Source organism: Hippoglossus hippoglossus, chromosome 23, assembly GCF_009819705.1.
Source record: "Hippoglossus hippoglossus isolate fHipHip1 chromosome 23, fHipHip1.pri, whole genome shotgun sequence".
Lineage (NCBI taxonomy): Eukaryota > Metazoa > Chordata > Actinopteri > Pleuronectiformes > Pleuronectidae > Hippoglossus > Hippoglossus hippoglossus.
In genome coordinates, this window is record NC_047173.1 from 909181 (window position 1) to 923669 (window position 14489).

Here is a 14489-nt window from a genome sequence, read left to right on the forward strand (position 1 = left end):
CCAGCAGTTTCAGCTGTCAGGATTAAGGTCTGCCAGCAGGTTTACCTTATGAGCACTGTAGCTTTCTTGTTTAGGCAAAAAGTTGGAGCATTTGTGATATGTTGTTGGCAAAACAAGGCTACTTACATAACTTTGCTCTGAAACCTCCAGATCAGTAGTTCTAAACTTTTTTCTGAAACAGTGGCCCCCTATACCTTATCCAGGTCCCTGATGTCAACTACATTTCCTCTGAATAGCCAAAACACAAAACCCCATTCTCTAAACAACACTGTAAACTGGCAAAACATGTTTCTCGAATCAATCACCCATTTTGCAAAACTGCATGTACAGTTAAATACATCTGTTTGGTGGTAAAACACTCATTACATTAAGCTCTGGTCAGATGGTTTTCATTTAATCTCTGCCACTTGTTTACACCTTGTCCTTACAGCTGTCTGTTTCCACATCCTTAACTTTACACATTCATTTCTTCCATTTGTCAAATTTGACTTTTTGTAAACCAAAATGAACAAAAAAAGGAAGAATTATCAGCTATATTTTTGACATTGTATTCGTCAGACAGAGGAACACTATATTATATTCACTAAAGATCTAGATGTTTCTATGCATCACTAATTGGAAGTTTCTACTTGTCCCATATTGTCCGTGAAGGTAGCAAGGGCTACAGGGGCAAGTGTTTTCTTTCTCACTCTTTACAAAAAAACTATCCAACAATAAACAGTCAGTTTTTAGGCAATGATGTCACACAATGTTAAAGTTTAATTTGAATTTTCTGTGTGATGCTGCTGTTACATGAAAAATACAACAACATTCTATAATGACACTGCTCTTTCCAGAACTGCTGTTCTTATTCAGTATTTGCTGTTATGATAGATCCTTGTTTACAGTTTGCTCTGGGAAATACATGTACATGTATACTGGTAATGCTACTGTAGCATTATGACAGAATTTGATGTGCACATATACATCAAAACTCTAGACCCATTCTCATTCACTAAACACATTTAGCAGTGTGGCACACTTTGACCCAGACTGACACACAGAGGCTCAAAGGTTAAAAACAACTAACACCCTGTGTGGCTGTGGCTGAGGGGTAGAGAGGTCGTACTCCAACCAGAATGTCGGCAGTTCGATCCCCAGTCTTCCCCATCTGCATGCCGAATTGCCCCTCATAGAACAAAAAAAGAAAGTGCTAATAGATGCACTGTATGAATGTGTGTGTGAATGGGTAAATGGCAAACTGTACTGTAAAGCACTTTGAGTGGTCATCAAGACTAGAAAAGCTATACAAATACAAACCATTTACCCTGTTATCATTAACACAGAACCAACCAAAATGTTAAACATCGTGTAGGACCAGACCCTCTCTCCCGAAACCCTATAGAAGATTTATCCTCATGGCGGTGGAGTGTATGACCGAAACCCAGATACCCAAGAAAAACTCCTCTAATGTAAACATACGAGTTTCAATAAGTGCAGGAATGTGTAAATATCCTACAGTAAATATTTTCAGAACTTTTTCAGGAAAGAATTTATTTTTCCTTCTATGCCCAGTGTTTTGCATTTTTTTGTATTTATTTATGTAGTGTGTAATGATTTCTGAGTAGTGTGTATACATTAGCTGATGCAGTTGATGGCAGTGTTTGATTTAGGGTAAAGATAAAATTGTTTTGAATCAATTGTTTGATTTTACAAACAAGACAAAGGTTTTGTGAGTTTAGCTTGAATTTTTGTGTTTGTGTTTACTGTTTTGAGAAAAGGGGAGATGTTTCAGGAAATGCATTTTAGCAATTCAGAAAAAATAAAATAAAGGCTTGTCTTCCCTGAATATTAATAGGTATTTGTTCTTGAATATTTACCTGATATTCAATAACAATACAATATGTAATGTTATAAATATTAAGTATATAAACCGTAGTATATGCTATATATATTGTTTTATTTATTCATATCCTGTTGTGTTTATTCATATTATTTTTATTATAATAATTATACTTGATTAGTCAGTTATATGTAATAAATTATTATGATGATGAATCTGTTCTATTAAACAGCATTTGTATAAAGATTAGCTTTTTGACCATTATAAGTGAGTGATCACAATAACCATGATAACTTGACACTGACTTCTTATCAATTTAATACATTGAAATGCAGAGATCTATCTACTGCAAAAGTGTATTTGCAACTGCATAAGTTTATAAACTCCACACAAGTCTCATCTTGATTGTTTCTCCTGTGTAAACTGATTTTCACTTATGTGGCTTGTGTGTTGTGTCCATGAACAACAACTGAATCCTCTTCCACATATTGGAAAAAACCCAATATGTTGCTCTGCTGAATGTGATCTCATGGGGATTCCCAAGTGAGACACATCAAAGTCAGATAGCTCACCCACATGTTCAATAAATATTCAACTTTCATCTGAATGAATTCTATTGTGCTTTTGCAATGATCTTGAACAACTGAAGCTTCTTGCACATGTTTCACAACCATAGGGTTTCTCACCTGTGTGGGTTCTCATGTGGTTTTTAAGGATGCTATTTTGTCTAAAAGCTCTCCCACAAGTCTCGCAAGAATATGGCTTCTCACCTGTGTGAATTTTCAAATGCTTGTTCAAACTTGTTTTCTGATTGAATCTTTTCCCACAAGTGTTGCAGGAGTACGGTTTCTCTCCTGTGTGGATTCTCAAGTGGAGCAACAAGTCTGTCTTAATTCTGAAACTTTTCCCACATATTTCACAAATATATGGCCTCTCACCTGTATGGATTCTTAGATGAACATTCAATGTTGGTATGTCAGTGAAGCCTTTACCACAGGTCTTGCAAGGGTATGGCCTCTCACCTGTGTGGGTTCTCAGATGTATAATTAACCAGGACTTGAACTTAAACGATTTTCCACAAGTGTCACATGTTAAAGACTTTTTACTTTTGTGAGTGTTACGGTGTCTCTTTGTTGGGAAAGAGTTGTCTACATTGTCACTGTGACTTGTGTTATCGTGATGCGTCTTCTTTCTCTTCGACTCTTCATCTCTAGTTGATCCCGGGTCCATATCATCGCTTCCTCTCTGATCTTGGCTCTCAGCTACAGGAGAGTTGTGAGAGAGGAGCTGGTCAATCTTTGGTTCTTCTCCACTGTGGTCGACCTCCTCATTAGTAGGAGTAAACATAAAGGGATCACTCTCCTTCTTCAGTACAAGCTGCTCTCCCTCCTGACTGCTGCAGAGTTCATCCCGCTCCTCTTTAATCTGTGGAGGCTCTGGGTCCTCTTGGTCCAGACTGGAGCTTCTCTCCTGGCCACAGAGCTGCTGCTCAGTGAGAACCTCCTCCTTCTCCTTACAGACATACTGTGGGAGCTCTGGAGGAAAAAAGAGACACAATAATGTGATGGTGGAGAAAGAGGCAATAAAAACACGGATCCTTTATGAGTCCTGTTCCTGTATTTTCATCAAGACCATTCTACTTGTACACATCTGTCTTGTGTTGCTTTAGCTCAGATTTCCAAACGATATCCAGTATAGCCAATATATACAGTATAGTCAGTCTCTGACAGCTGTCAATCATGATGTTCCACCCCAGTTTTATAGTATCAAGTAAATCATTTAAATCACTTGAACATACATCAGCATGATAAGAACAATTAGATGACAGAAACCATCTTCGAGTAAATGTATTTAGCGTGTAAGTTGATCTTTTAGTTTGGTCCATCCCCCACTTATTGTAACGTATCGCAAATCCATTCTATATATAATACAGAATGTCGACATCAATGTATTAGAGATTTAATCATGACACAGTCTTTTTGGACTTTTATTGTAATCACATGAAACTAAAATAATTAAAATCATATAGGTGTTGTAAAGGGACTGTCCCAGTGACAAGACAAATAGAAAGATAAATTTCATATGGCTTCATCATTTTTTATTTACTACTGAAATCATGTAAATTGTGGCTCTTACTGTTACCAGGATTATTATTTAGCTTCCTCTCTCACTGGGTTGACACTGTTATTATTTCAATGTTAATTTTCTTGAATCATTTCAGTAACTTCCAAAAGATGAACAGCAAACTGATCATGTTCACTATGAGGTTAGAGAGATTCAGACTGGACATAAAGATAAGACCTCAACCTTAAGATGAAAACCTAAAAGGACTTCATAGGCTGTTTGAAAAGGGATGTGTTAATAAAGCACGATGCGTTCACGCCCATTGTTTGGTCTTTGTTTCAAATTTCCTCAGTGATGCTTGAGTGAAGTCAGATTTCCTTGGTCTTATACATACTGTGCGACTGGTGTTAGATGTTTACTGGTTCATGCTATTTCTGTAAAAGTGAAATAATTTATGCCCCTGAAGTTTTCCATTCATGTGCAGGTGACACTAATAGTAACTGTACGTGCAGAGCCGAACGATCCTCTGAGTCCTTCTCGTGAAGACCAATGTGTTTGTACTCACTTGTCCTGTGAAGCTTTATCTCAGGTTTCCAAACGATATCCAACAACCTGCGCTGACGAACGATCTCTTTCTCGTACTCGACGACAGTTTGTTCAAAGACTCTGAATATTTCTTCAGCAGCAGAAGTTAGTCGCTCACTGACAAACTCTCTCAAACCCTGAACTGAAGACATTGTTGCTTCTCCACCACTGATGTGTTTATTATCGTCTTCGCGCTGCTTCCACTCAAACACGCTGATAAAGCTTCCGGTGTTCACCTCCGCTGATTGTGGATTCTTCTTTTACTCTTCTTCTGGTGTTTATTGGCAATTGGCAAAACAGTTTATAGGCGCATTACCGCCACCTTCTGGACTGGAGTGTGGAGCAGTAGATTGACAGCAAACAAAACAAAACAAAAATGAAATTAGTCCTGTTTCTCTTAAGTAGTTCATTAGAAGATGATGTATATTGATTTCTTTAGTATCAAATTTTTCAATGTAATATTTGGCTTTTCGTATTATAATCCTGATATGAATTCCCTTCTTTATTCATTATATTTTTCACACTATCAATACATGAGTGAGTTTTCCGGTTTCAAAGTTTCAAAGTGTTTTATTTGTCATATAGAGTAGAGTGAAGGATCTGTGTGTTTGGGTGTAGTCCAGGGTGGTGTCAGGGCCAGTGAGTGTTTAACAGTCTGATGGCAGTTGCATAAAAGCTGTTCCTCAGTCTGGACGTCCTGGATTTCCCACGTCTGTACCTTCTACCAGAGGGCAGAGGTGTGAACAGTCCGTGTTGGGGGTGGGTGGGGTCCTTGACAATGGAGCAGGCTCTTCTGTGGACTCTGCAGTGGTAGATGTCCTGCAGAGAGGGTAGTGATGTCCTGGTGATCCTCTCAGTGGTCTCCATTGCAGTGGTGCTCCCAAGTTGCTGAGGATCTTTGGTGACATGCTGAATTTCCTCAGCCTCCTCAGGAAGTACAGCCACTGTTGTGCTTTCTTGTCCAGCTGGGTGGTGTTTAGTGTCCAGGTGAGGTCATCACTGATGTAGACACCCAGGAATTTGAAGCTGCTCAGCCTCTCCACCTCAAGCCCCCGGATGAACAGTGGCCAATGAGTTCTCCTCTCCTTTCTCATGTCCACAATCATTTCCTTGGCCTTGTCCTTGTTGAGGGTGAGGTTGTTCTCTTCCCACCATGTCACCAGACTAGACACCTCACGTCTATATGCTGTTTCCACACCGCCAGTAATAAGTCCAATGACTGTGGTGTCGTCAGATAATTTCAGGATGGTGTTGTCCCTGTGAGAGGCGACGCAGTCGTATGTGAACAGTGTGTAGAGCATAGGGCTGAGAACACATCCTTGCAGGGTACCAGTGTTCATCGCAAGGCTGTTTGATGTTATGTTTCCAATTCAGACAGACTGCGGCCTGCCAGCGAGGAAATCTGACAGCCAGTCACAGAGTGTGGAATTGTGTGGGTTGTGTGGTCTGGGTGTGCGAGTGTGTGTTGTCCCTGTGTGTTGCTGCTGGAGGTCTCGAAGCGGGTGTAGAATTGGTTGAGCTGTTCAGGCAGGGTGATGGTGGAGTTGGTGATCCCTGTGGCTGTGCCGTCCAGTTTCTCCTTGTACCGCTTTTTAGCATTTAGCGTTTTTCTCAGACTGTTCTTTGCTGTTTTGTACTCCATCTCGTTCCCTGATTGAAATGTAAGAGACTGAGCACACAGCATCTGACGTACCGGACTGTTCAACCAGGGCTTCTGGTTTGGAAACTTCTTGACTTGTTTGGTGGGCACAATGGGCCTTATTCACAATTCAATCTGTGCTTAAACCGTGGGTACGAACGTTTGACGCACAAACCTGGGATTCATCTATATGTTCGTACCTAAATTTATTCGCAGAGTACGATTCGCAGAGTTCAAACCAATTTAGAACATCCTCAGACCATGCGTACACACAAATGATAAAGGCCCGGCTGTCCTAGAAAATGTAAACACACACCCTTTTAACTAAATGCATAGTATATTAAAACTCAATTTATTTAAATAAAAAAGTATTTGATAGAAAACAATAATTTGCAACAGCAAAGCATTTACCACTTTGTAATGTTGCCATTCCTTTTCACAACGCTTTAAAGACGTTTAGGGACTCAAGACACCAAGTGATGAAGTGTTTCAGGGGTCATTTTGTCTCATTCTTCCAGCAAACAAGTCTTAAGGTATGCAACAGTACGGGGTCTCCATTGTCGCATTTTGCGTTTTAAAATGCACCACATATTCTCTATTGTGGACAAGTCTGGACTGCACGCAGGCCAGTTCAGCACTCCCACCCTCTTCTTCCGCAGCCATGCCTTTGTAATGTGTGCACAATGTGGTTTTGCATTGTCTTGTTGCTATATGCTAGGATGTCTCTGGAAAAGATGTCGTCTTGAAGCCAGCAGATTCTGCTCCAAAATCTTTATGTACTTTTCGTCATTAATGGTGCCATCACAGAAGTGTAAGTTACCTTTGCAAAGGGCACTAACACAACCCCATACCATGACCATCTTTAGTCAGGAGTACACAGCGTCCATTTCTTCCAAAAAAGACCTGAAATACTGACTCGTCTGACCACAATACACGTTTCCACTGTATTATGGTCCATCCCAGATGCCTTCGAGCCCAGAGAAGTCTACTGCGCTTCTAGACACGGTTAACATAAGGTTTTCTTTTGGCACAGTAAAGTTTTAACTGGCATTTGTGGATGTAACTACGTATTGTAGTGATTGACAACGGTTTGCCAAAGTAATCCTGAGCCCATGTGGTTATATTGCATATAGATAAATGACGGTTCTTGATGCAGTGTCGTCTGAGGGATCGGAGAACACTGTTAGTCACCTTAGACTTTCGCACTTGCTCTTTATGCACTGAAATTCCTCCAGATTCCTTGAATCTTTTAATGATGTTATGCATCGTAGAGGATGAAATATCCAAATCCCTTCCTATCCTTCTTTGAGGAACACTGTTTTTAAACATATCAATAATTTTCTCACACATTTGTTGGCAAACTGGCGATCCTCGGCCCATCTTTGCTCCTAAAGAGCCAGGCCTTTCCTGAATGCTGCTTTTGTACCAAATCATGATTACAATCACCTGTTGACATCACCTATTTCAAATCACTTCATTTTTTCATCATTGTACCTCATTCCTAGCCCTAAATTGCCCCCGGCCCAACTTTTTGGGGAATGTGTTGCAGGCCTGAATGGCAGGAATGGATGTATATTAACAAATAAAATGAAATGACCAGACAAAACATAAAATATCTTATGTTCATATACAGAATGTAAAGAAAAGTTTCATAAGGCTTCGTCAGCCCATCACAGAAGTCAAACTCACCTTTAAAGCACTGACTGACAAACATAGAATGAAACTGAACGACCTTTACATAAATTAGTCTTGTTTTCCTATTTTCTGGAGACAAACATATGTTTTTTTTATTTACTACTGAAATCATGTAAATTGTGGCTCTTACTGTTACCAGGATTATTATTTAGCTTCCTCTCTCACTGGGTTGACACTGTTTTATTTCAATGTTAATTTTCTTGAATCATTTCAGTAACTTCCAAAAGATGAACAGCAAACTGATCATGTTCACTATGAGGTAAGAGAGATTCAGACTGGACATAAAGATAAGACCTCAACCTTAAGATGAAAACCTAAAAGGACTTCATAGGCTGTTTGAAAAGGGATGTGTTATGAAGCATGATGTGTTGACAAGGCTTAAGTTAACGTCCGATTTAGCAGTTCAGGGGAAACTTAGTTGCACCTCTACTGAACGTACCTCCAATGTTGGAGGCATTTACTGTAGTGAAAATGTGTTGGCCATCTTTAGTAAAGCATCACGACTGTCTGAAATAAACTTTCAAATTTGTGAAACCTTTACTTTATTTGTGAAAACAAACAAAAAATTCACATCTAGACCATATTAAATCAGACACATTGTGGACCATACACTTTTTTAAACCAGGACGCTCTGATCTCTACTCTACTGGAGGCAGGGTCTATTGCCACAGTGGCGCCCAATGTGGGGCTCCATGATGGAGCGTCAGTCTGGTCAGTCCCCTCGCAGCACTGTGGCACTAACACTTGCTTTGGCCTTTTTTTCACCATAGCATCTCTGGCTGCAAGCGCCTCGTATTTTCGCAATACATCTTCGTCACGATGACAGACTCTAAGGTGACTCATGAGATTGGTAGTGTTAAATTTCCTCCCCTCTCGAAACCTTTGCATTTGTTGCAAATTACAATCCTACAGTCGCTCTCAGAAAGTGTGAGTTACAAATGTTAAACTGTATGAATCCTAATATGCCTATGTAATGATGATAACTGAGAAAAACTTTTGCCACATGTTTTGCAAGAATATGGCTTCTCACCTGTGTGGATTCTCATGTGGTCCAGCATGGTGCTTTTAGTCTTGAAGCTTTTCCCACATGTTTTGCACAAATAGGGCTTCTCACCCGTGTGAATTCTCATGTGGTACAGCATGGTGCTTTTAGTCTTGAAGCTTTTCCCACATGTTTTGCACAAATAGGGCTTCTCACCAGTGTGATTCCTCATGTGGACTTTTAAGACATAACTTGTTTTAAAAGCTTTCCCACAATTATTGCAAGGATATGGCTTCTCCCTTGTGTGTGACATCATGTGATATTTCAGGTAATTATGACGTCCGAAACATTTGCCACATGTTTTGCAAGAATATGGCTTCTCACCTGTGTGGATTCTCATGTGGTCCAGTATGACGCTTTTATACTTGAACCTTTTCCCACATGTTTCACAGGAATACAACCTCTCATCTGAGTGGACACTCATGTGAGAGTTCAGCCCACCAATCTGTTTGAAACCTTTCCCACATGTTTTGCAAGAATACGGCTTCTCACCCGTGTGAATCCTCATGTGGACATTTAAGACACATCTTGTTTTAAAAGCTTTCCCACAATTATTGCAAGGATATGGCTTCTCACTTGTGTGTGACATCATGTGATATTCCAGGTTATAATGACGTGTGAAACCTTTGCCACATGTTTTGCAAGAATACGGCTTCTCACCTGTGTGGATTCTCATATGTACGACTAATACAGATTTACATCTAAAACTTTTCCCACAAATGTCACATGTTGAACACTTTTTACCTGTGTGAGTGTTACGGTGTCTCTTTGTTGGGAAAGAGTTGTCTACATAGTCACTGTGACGCGTCATCTTTCTCTTCTTACTCTTTGACTCTTCAACTGTAGTTGATCCCGGGTCCACATCATTGCTTCCTCTCTGATCTTGGCTCTCAGCTACAGGAGAGTTGTGAGAGAGGAGCTGGTCACTCTTTGGTTCTTGTCCACTGTGGTTGATCTCCTCATTAGTAGGAGTAAACATAACAGCATCGCTCTTCTGCTTCAGTACAGGCTGCTCTCCCTCCTGACTGGTGCAGAGTCTCTCCTGCTCCTCTTTAATCTGTGGAGGCTCTGGGTCCTCTTGGTCCAGACTGGAGTTCTTGTCCTGGTCACTGAGAACCTCCTCCTCCTTACAGATATGTTGCTGTGGGAGCTCTAAAGGAGCAAATGCACACAAGAAATAGGGCACTAATGTGATGAGGGAGTAAGAGTCAATAAAAGATACTATAAAAACACTTTGAACTTCATACGATTCCTGCTCCTGTGTTAGTTTTCATTTGACCCTTCTGCTTTTACACACCTGTCCTGTGTAGTTTTATCTCAGGTTTCCAAACAAGATCCAGTAGTCTGCGCTGATAATTAATGTCTTCATTGAACTCAAGGATAATATTCTGAGTGACTCTGGGTATTTCTTCAGCAGCAGCAGTTGGTGTCTGTGGGTCCTCTTGGTCCAGACTAGAGTTTGTCTCCTGGTCACAGAGCTGCTGGTCAGTGAGAACCTCCTTCTTCTTCCTACATACATGTTGCTGCGGGAGCTCTGGAGGAACAAGGGGACACATAACTGGGTCACTAATTTGATGATGGAAAAAAGGACATCTGGCAATATAATATCTATGATGTCGGATCATGTCTCCAGATCGTTCCGGTCACTTTAACCCTGATGTCCTGACTTCGCTTCACGTTACGTCTCGTGTTGTGTAGCAGGTTTAAACATGCGTCTCATTAACTCTACAATCAAAACAAAGTAATCGTCAGTCCTGTACGTGTCCTAATAACTTGTGATCTGTGATGGTGTTTATTGTTAGACTGTAAAGTGAGAGCAGGTCAGAGGGGAAGTGAGGAGGAAACAGACTCCAACAGAGACTCTGACACAGGACGACCGGACCTTTAATGAGTCTGTCCTGAAGCAGCGCTGGTTATAATTATGCTGTGGTGGGACATCGCTAAAACAATGAACGTAGCTGTAAACATGATCGATTATGTTCAGTGACTGCATCGATGCAGAGTCGTCCAAGTCTGCATCGTGATGCATCCAAGAAATTCCCACACCTCTATGATTTATGTAATTTTCCTCGTACACAATGGGGGCACAATGTCACATTAGGATTTGCGATGTCAAAGCAGTGTTTCCCATTATTTATCTAGATTGTAGCAGCCTGCCATATTATAATTTGTCCTGCCACAGTTTCCTTGCTGCATTTTATAGCTGTGTGTCGCACTGTTTGCCACATGCTTGTTTGTGTATTCTTCCAAAAAGTTCCACACAGACAGACCTCATAGTTTCAGCTCCAATTCTGCTCGGATCTGCAGGTGGCAGATCAATTAATCAAATTTGATTTATAAAGCCCATATTCACAAATCACAATTTGTCTAATAGGGCTTAACAACTCATCTGCACTTAACCCTCAACAAGAGGAAAAACTATTAACAGGGGAACAAAAACCTCAGAGAGAGCCACATGTGAGGGATCCCTCCCAGGAAGGACAGAAGTGCAATAAATGCAACGTGCAACTGAGAACATCAACAAAATATCTGTGTTTAGAATATTGATTAGAAGAAACAGTTTTTAACATAAAAGGGAAAGGGTGTGAATGTTTAGAGTATTTATACATAAGTAAATGTCTGATAGAGATGAAGGGAGCAGTTTTCTCTCATGTGAGAACTGTAGTCTGTGTGTGAGAGCAACGCCACCACCATAGAGTGAATGAATTCTGTTGGAAATGCCGAATATTAAAGAACATTCCTGGATCCGCGCTAAAGTTGAATGAATTCTTTACTGACACATATCACATTCTTTCACCAAGTTTTGTAGTAATCAGACCAGTAGTTTTTGCTTAATCCTGCAAACTCACAAACAGACAAAAGGAAAAACATAACCTCCTTGGTGTTAGTTTCATGAAGACCACTGTGTTTGTACTCACTTGTCCTGTGAAGCTTTATCTCAGGTTTCCAAACGATATCCAACAACCTGCGCTGACGAACGATCTCTTTCTCGTACTCGACGACAGTTTGTTCAAAGACTCTGAATATTTCTTCAGCAGCAGAAGTTAGTCGCTCACTGACAAACTCTCTCAAACCCTGAACTGAAGACATTGTTGCTTCTCCACCACTGATGTGTTTATTATCGTCTTCGCGCTGCTTCCACTCAAACACGCTGATGAAGCTTCCGGTGTTCACCTCCGCTGATTTTGGATTCTTCTTTTACTCTTCTTCTGGTGTTTATTGGTGGTTAGCAAACCAGTACCGCCACCTTCTGGACTGGAGTGTGGAGCAGTAGATTGGCAGCAAACAAAACAAAACAAAAATGAAATTATGTTTTAGTCCTGTTTCTCTTAAGTAGTTCATTAGAAGATGATGTATATTCCTTGATTTCTTTACTATCAAATGTTTCAATGTAATATTTGGCTTTTCATATTTTAATCCTGATATGAATTCCCTACTTTATTCTTTTTTTTTTTCACACTATCAATACATGAGTGACAGTTTTCCAGTTTCAAAGTTTCAAAGTGTTTTATTTGTCATATAGAGTAGAGTGAAGGATCTGTGTGTTTGGGTGTAGTCCAGGGTGGTGTCAGGGCCAGTGAGTGTTTAACAGTCTGATGGCAGTTGCATAAAAGCTGTTCCTCAGTCTGGACGTCCTGGATTTCCCACGTCTGTACCTTCTACCAGAGGGCAGAGGTGTGAACAGTCCGTGTTGGGGGTGGGTGGGGTCTTTGGTGACATGCCGAATTTCCTCGGCCTCCTCAGGAAGTACAGCCACTGTTGTGCTTTCTTGTCCAGCTGGGTGGTGTTTAGTGTCCAGGTGAGGTCATCACTGATGTAGACACCCAGGAATTTGAAGCTGCTCAGCCTCTCCACCTCAAGCCCCCGGATGAACAGTGGCCAATGAGTTCTCCTCTCCTTTCTCATGTCCACGATCATTTCCTTGGCCTTGTCCTTGTTGAGGGTGAGGTTGTTCTCTTCCCACCATGTCACCAGACTAGACACCTCACGTCTATATGCTGTTTCCACACCGCCAGTAATAAGTCCAATGACTGTGGTGTCGTCAGATAATTTCAGGATGGTGTTGTCCCTGTGAGAGGCGACGCAGTCATATGTGAACAGTGTGTAGAGCATAGGGCTGAGAACACATCCTTGCAGGGTACCAGTGTTCATCGCAAGGCTGTTTGATGTTATGTTTCCAATTCAGACAGACTGCGGCCTGCCAGCGAGGAAATCTGACAGCCAGTCACAGAGTGTGGAATTGTGTGGGTTGTGTGGTCTGGGTGTGCGAGTGTGTGTTGTCCCTGTGTGTTGCTGCTGGAGGTCTCGAAGCGGGTGTAGAATTGGTTGAGCTGTTCAGGCAGGGTGATGGTGGAGTTGGTGATCCCTGTGGCTGTGCCGTCCAGTTTCTCCTTGTACCGCTTTTTAGCATTTAGCGTTTTTCTCAGACTGTTCTTTGCTGTTTTGTACTCCATCTCGTTCCCTGATTGAAATGTAAGAGACTGAGCACACAGCATCTGACGTACCGGACTGTTCAACCAGGGCTTCTGGTTTGGAAACTTCTTGACTTGTTTGGTGGGCACAATGGGCCTTATTCACAATTCAATCTGTGCTTAAACCGTGGGTACGAACGTTTGACACACAAACCTGGGATTCATCTATATGTTCGTACCTAAATTTATTCACAGAGTACGATTCGCAGAGTTCAAACCAATTTAGAACTTCCTCAGACCATGCGTACGCACAAATGATAAAGGCCCGGCTGTCCTAGAAAATGTAAACACACACCCTTTTAACTAAATGCATAGTATATTGAAACTCAATTTATTTAAATAAAAAAGTCTTTAATAGAAAACAATAATTTAATTTACTAATGCATTGACCAAAAGTATTAAATAACCATGAAATTGATATCCTTTTATCATAATTTATTGTCATAATTTAAATCTTCAACTATACCAGTTGAGATAGTTTACTAAGCTTACAATAGAGTATATAAGAAAGTTCATATTGAAATGCAACAGCAAAGCATTTACCACTTTGTAATGTTGCCATTCCTTTTCACAACGCTTTAAAGACGTTTAGGGACTCAAGACACCAAGTGATGAAGTGTTTCAGGGGTCATTTTGTCTCATTCTTCCTGCAAACAAGTCTTAAGGTATGCAACAGTACGGGGTCTCCATTGTCGCATTTTGCGTTTTAAAATGCACCACATATTCTCTATTGTGGCAAAGTCTGGACTGCACGCAGGCCAGTCCAGCACTCCCACCCTCTTCTTCCGCAGCCATGCCTTTGTAATGTGTGCACAATGTGGTTTTGCATTGTCTTGTTGCTATATGCTAGGATGTCTCTGGAAAAGATGTCGTCTTGAAGCCAGCAGATTCTGCTACAAAATCTTTATGTACTTTTCGTCATTAATGGTGCCATCACAGAAGTGTAAGTTACCTTTGCAAAGGGCACTGACACAACCCCATACCATGACAGACCCTGGCTTTTGGACTTGTTGCTGGTAACAGTCTGGATGGTCCTTTTCATCTTAGTCAGGAGTACACAGCGTCCATTTCTTCCAAAAAAGACCTGAAATACTGACTCGTCTGACCACAATACACGTTTCCACTGTGTTATGGTCCATCCCAGATGCCTTCGAGCCCAGAGAAGTCTAC

The 14489-nt window shown here is 40.9% G+C and overlaps 2 protein-coding genes across 2 annotated transcripts; both read right to left on the minus strand.

Moving 5' to 3' along the window:
- Window positions 1-2079: 2079 nt before the first annotated feature.
- Window positions 2080-4721, minus strand: LOC117757413 (zinc finger protein 239-like). Its single transcript, XM_034578566.1, has 2 exons — window positions 4452-4721; window positions 2080-3357 (listed from the first exon to the last, which is right to left on the minus strand). Exons 1-2 carry the CDS (start codon window positions 4621-4623, stop codon window positions 2414-2416), a joined length of 1116 nt encoding a protein of 371 aa, XP_034434457.1. The 5' UTR covers window positions 4624-4721; the 3' UTR covers window positions 2080-2413.
- Window positions 4722-5828: 1107 nt separating this feature from the next.
- Window positions 5829-11990, minus strand: LOC117757714. The gene is made up of 4 exons (XM_034579093.1): window positions 11766-11990; window positions 10145-10381; window positions 9592-9999; window positions 5829-6121 (listed from the first exon to the last, which is right to left on the minus strand). The coding sequence occupies exons 1-4, from the start codon at window positions 11935-11937 to the stop codon at window positions 5829-5831; spliced, it is 1110 nt and encodes a 369-aa protein (XP_034434984.1). The 5' UTR covers window positions 11938-11990.
- Between the last annotated feature and the right edge of the window lie 2499 nt (window positions 11991-14489).

Bases quoted from the DNA above. Each gene is read 5' to 3' on its own strand.
- LOC117757413 (XM_034578566.1), bottom strand. From the start codon at position 4,623: ATGTCTTCAGTTCAGGGTTTGAGAGAGTTTGTCAGTGAGCGACTAACT. The intron at 3,358-4,451 runs GTGAGTACAAAC...TTTTTCCTCCAG, and splicing joins GATAAAGCTTCACAGGACAA to AGCTCCCACAGTATGTCTGT.
- LOC117757714 (XM_034579093.1), bottom strand. From the start codon at position 11,937: ATGTCTTCAGTTCAGGGTTTGAGAGAGTTTGTCAGTGAGCGACTAACT. The intron at 10,000-10,144 runs GTGTGTAAAAGC...TTGCTCCTTTAG, and splicing joins GATAAAACTACACAGGACAG to AGCTCCCACAGCAACATATC. The intron at 6,122-9,591 runs GTAAAAAGTGTT...CATTTCAATCAG, and splicing joins ACACCGTAACACTCACACAG to GGAACGAGATGGAGTACAAA.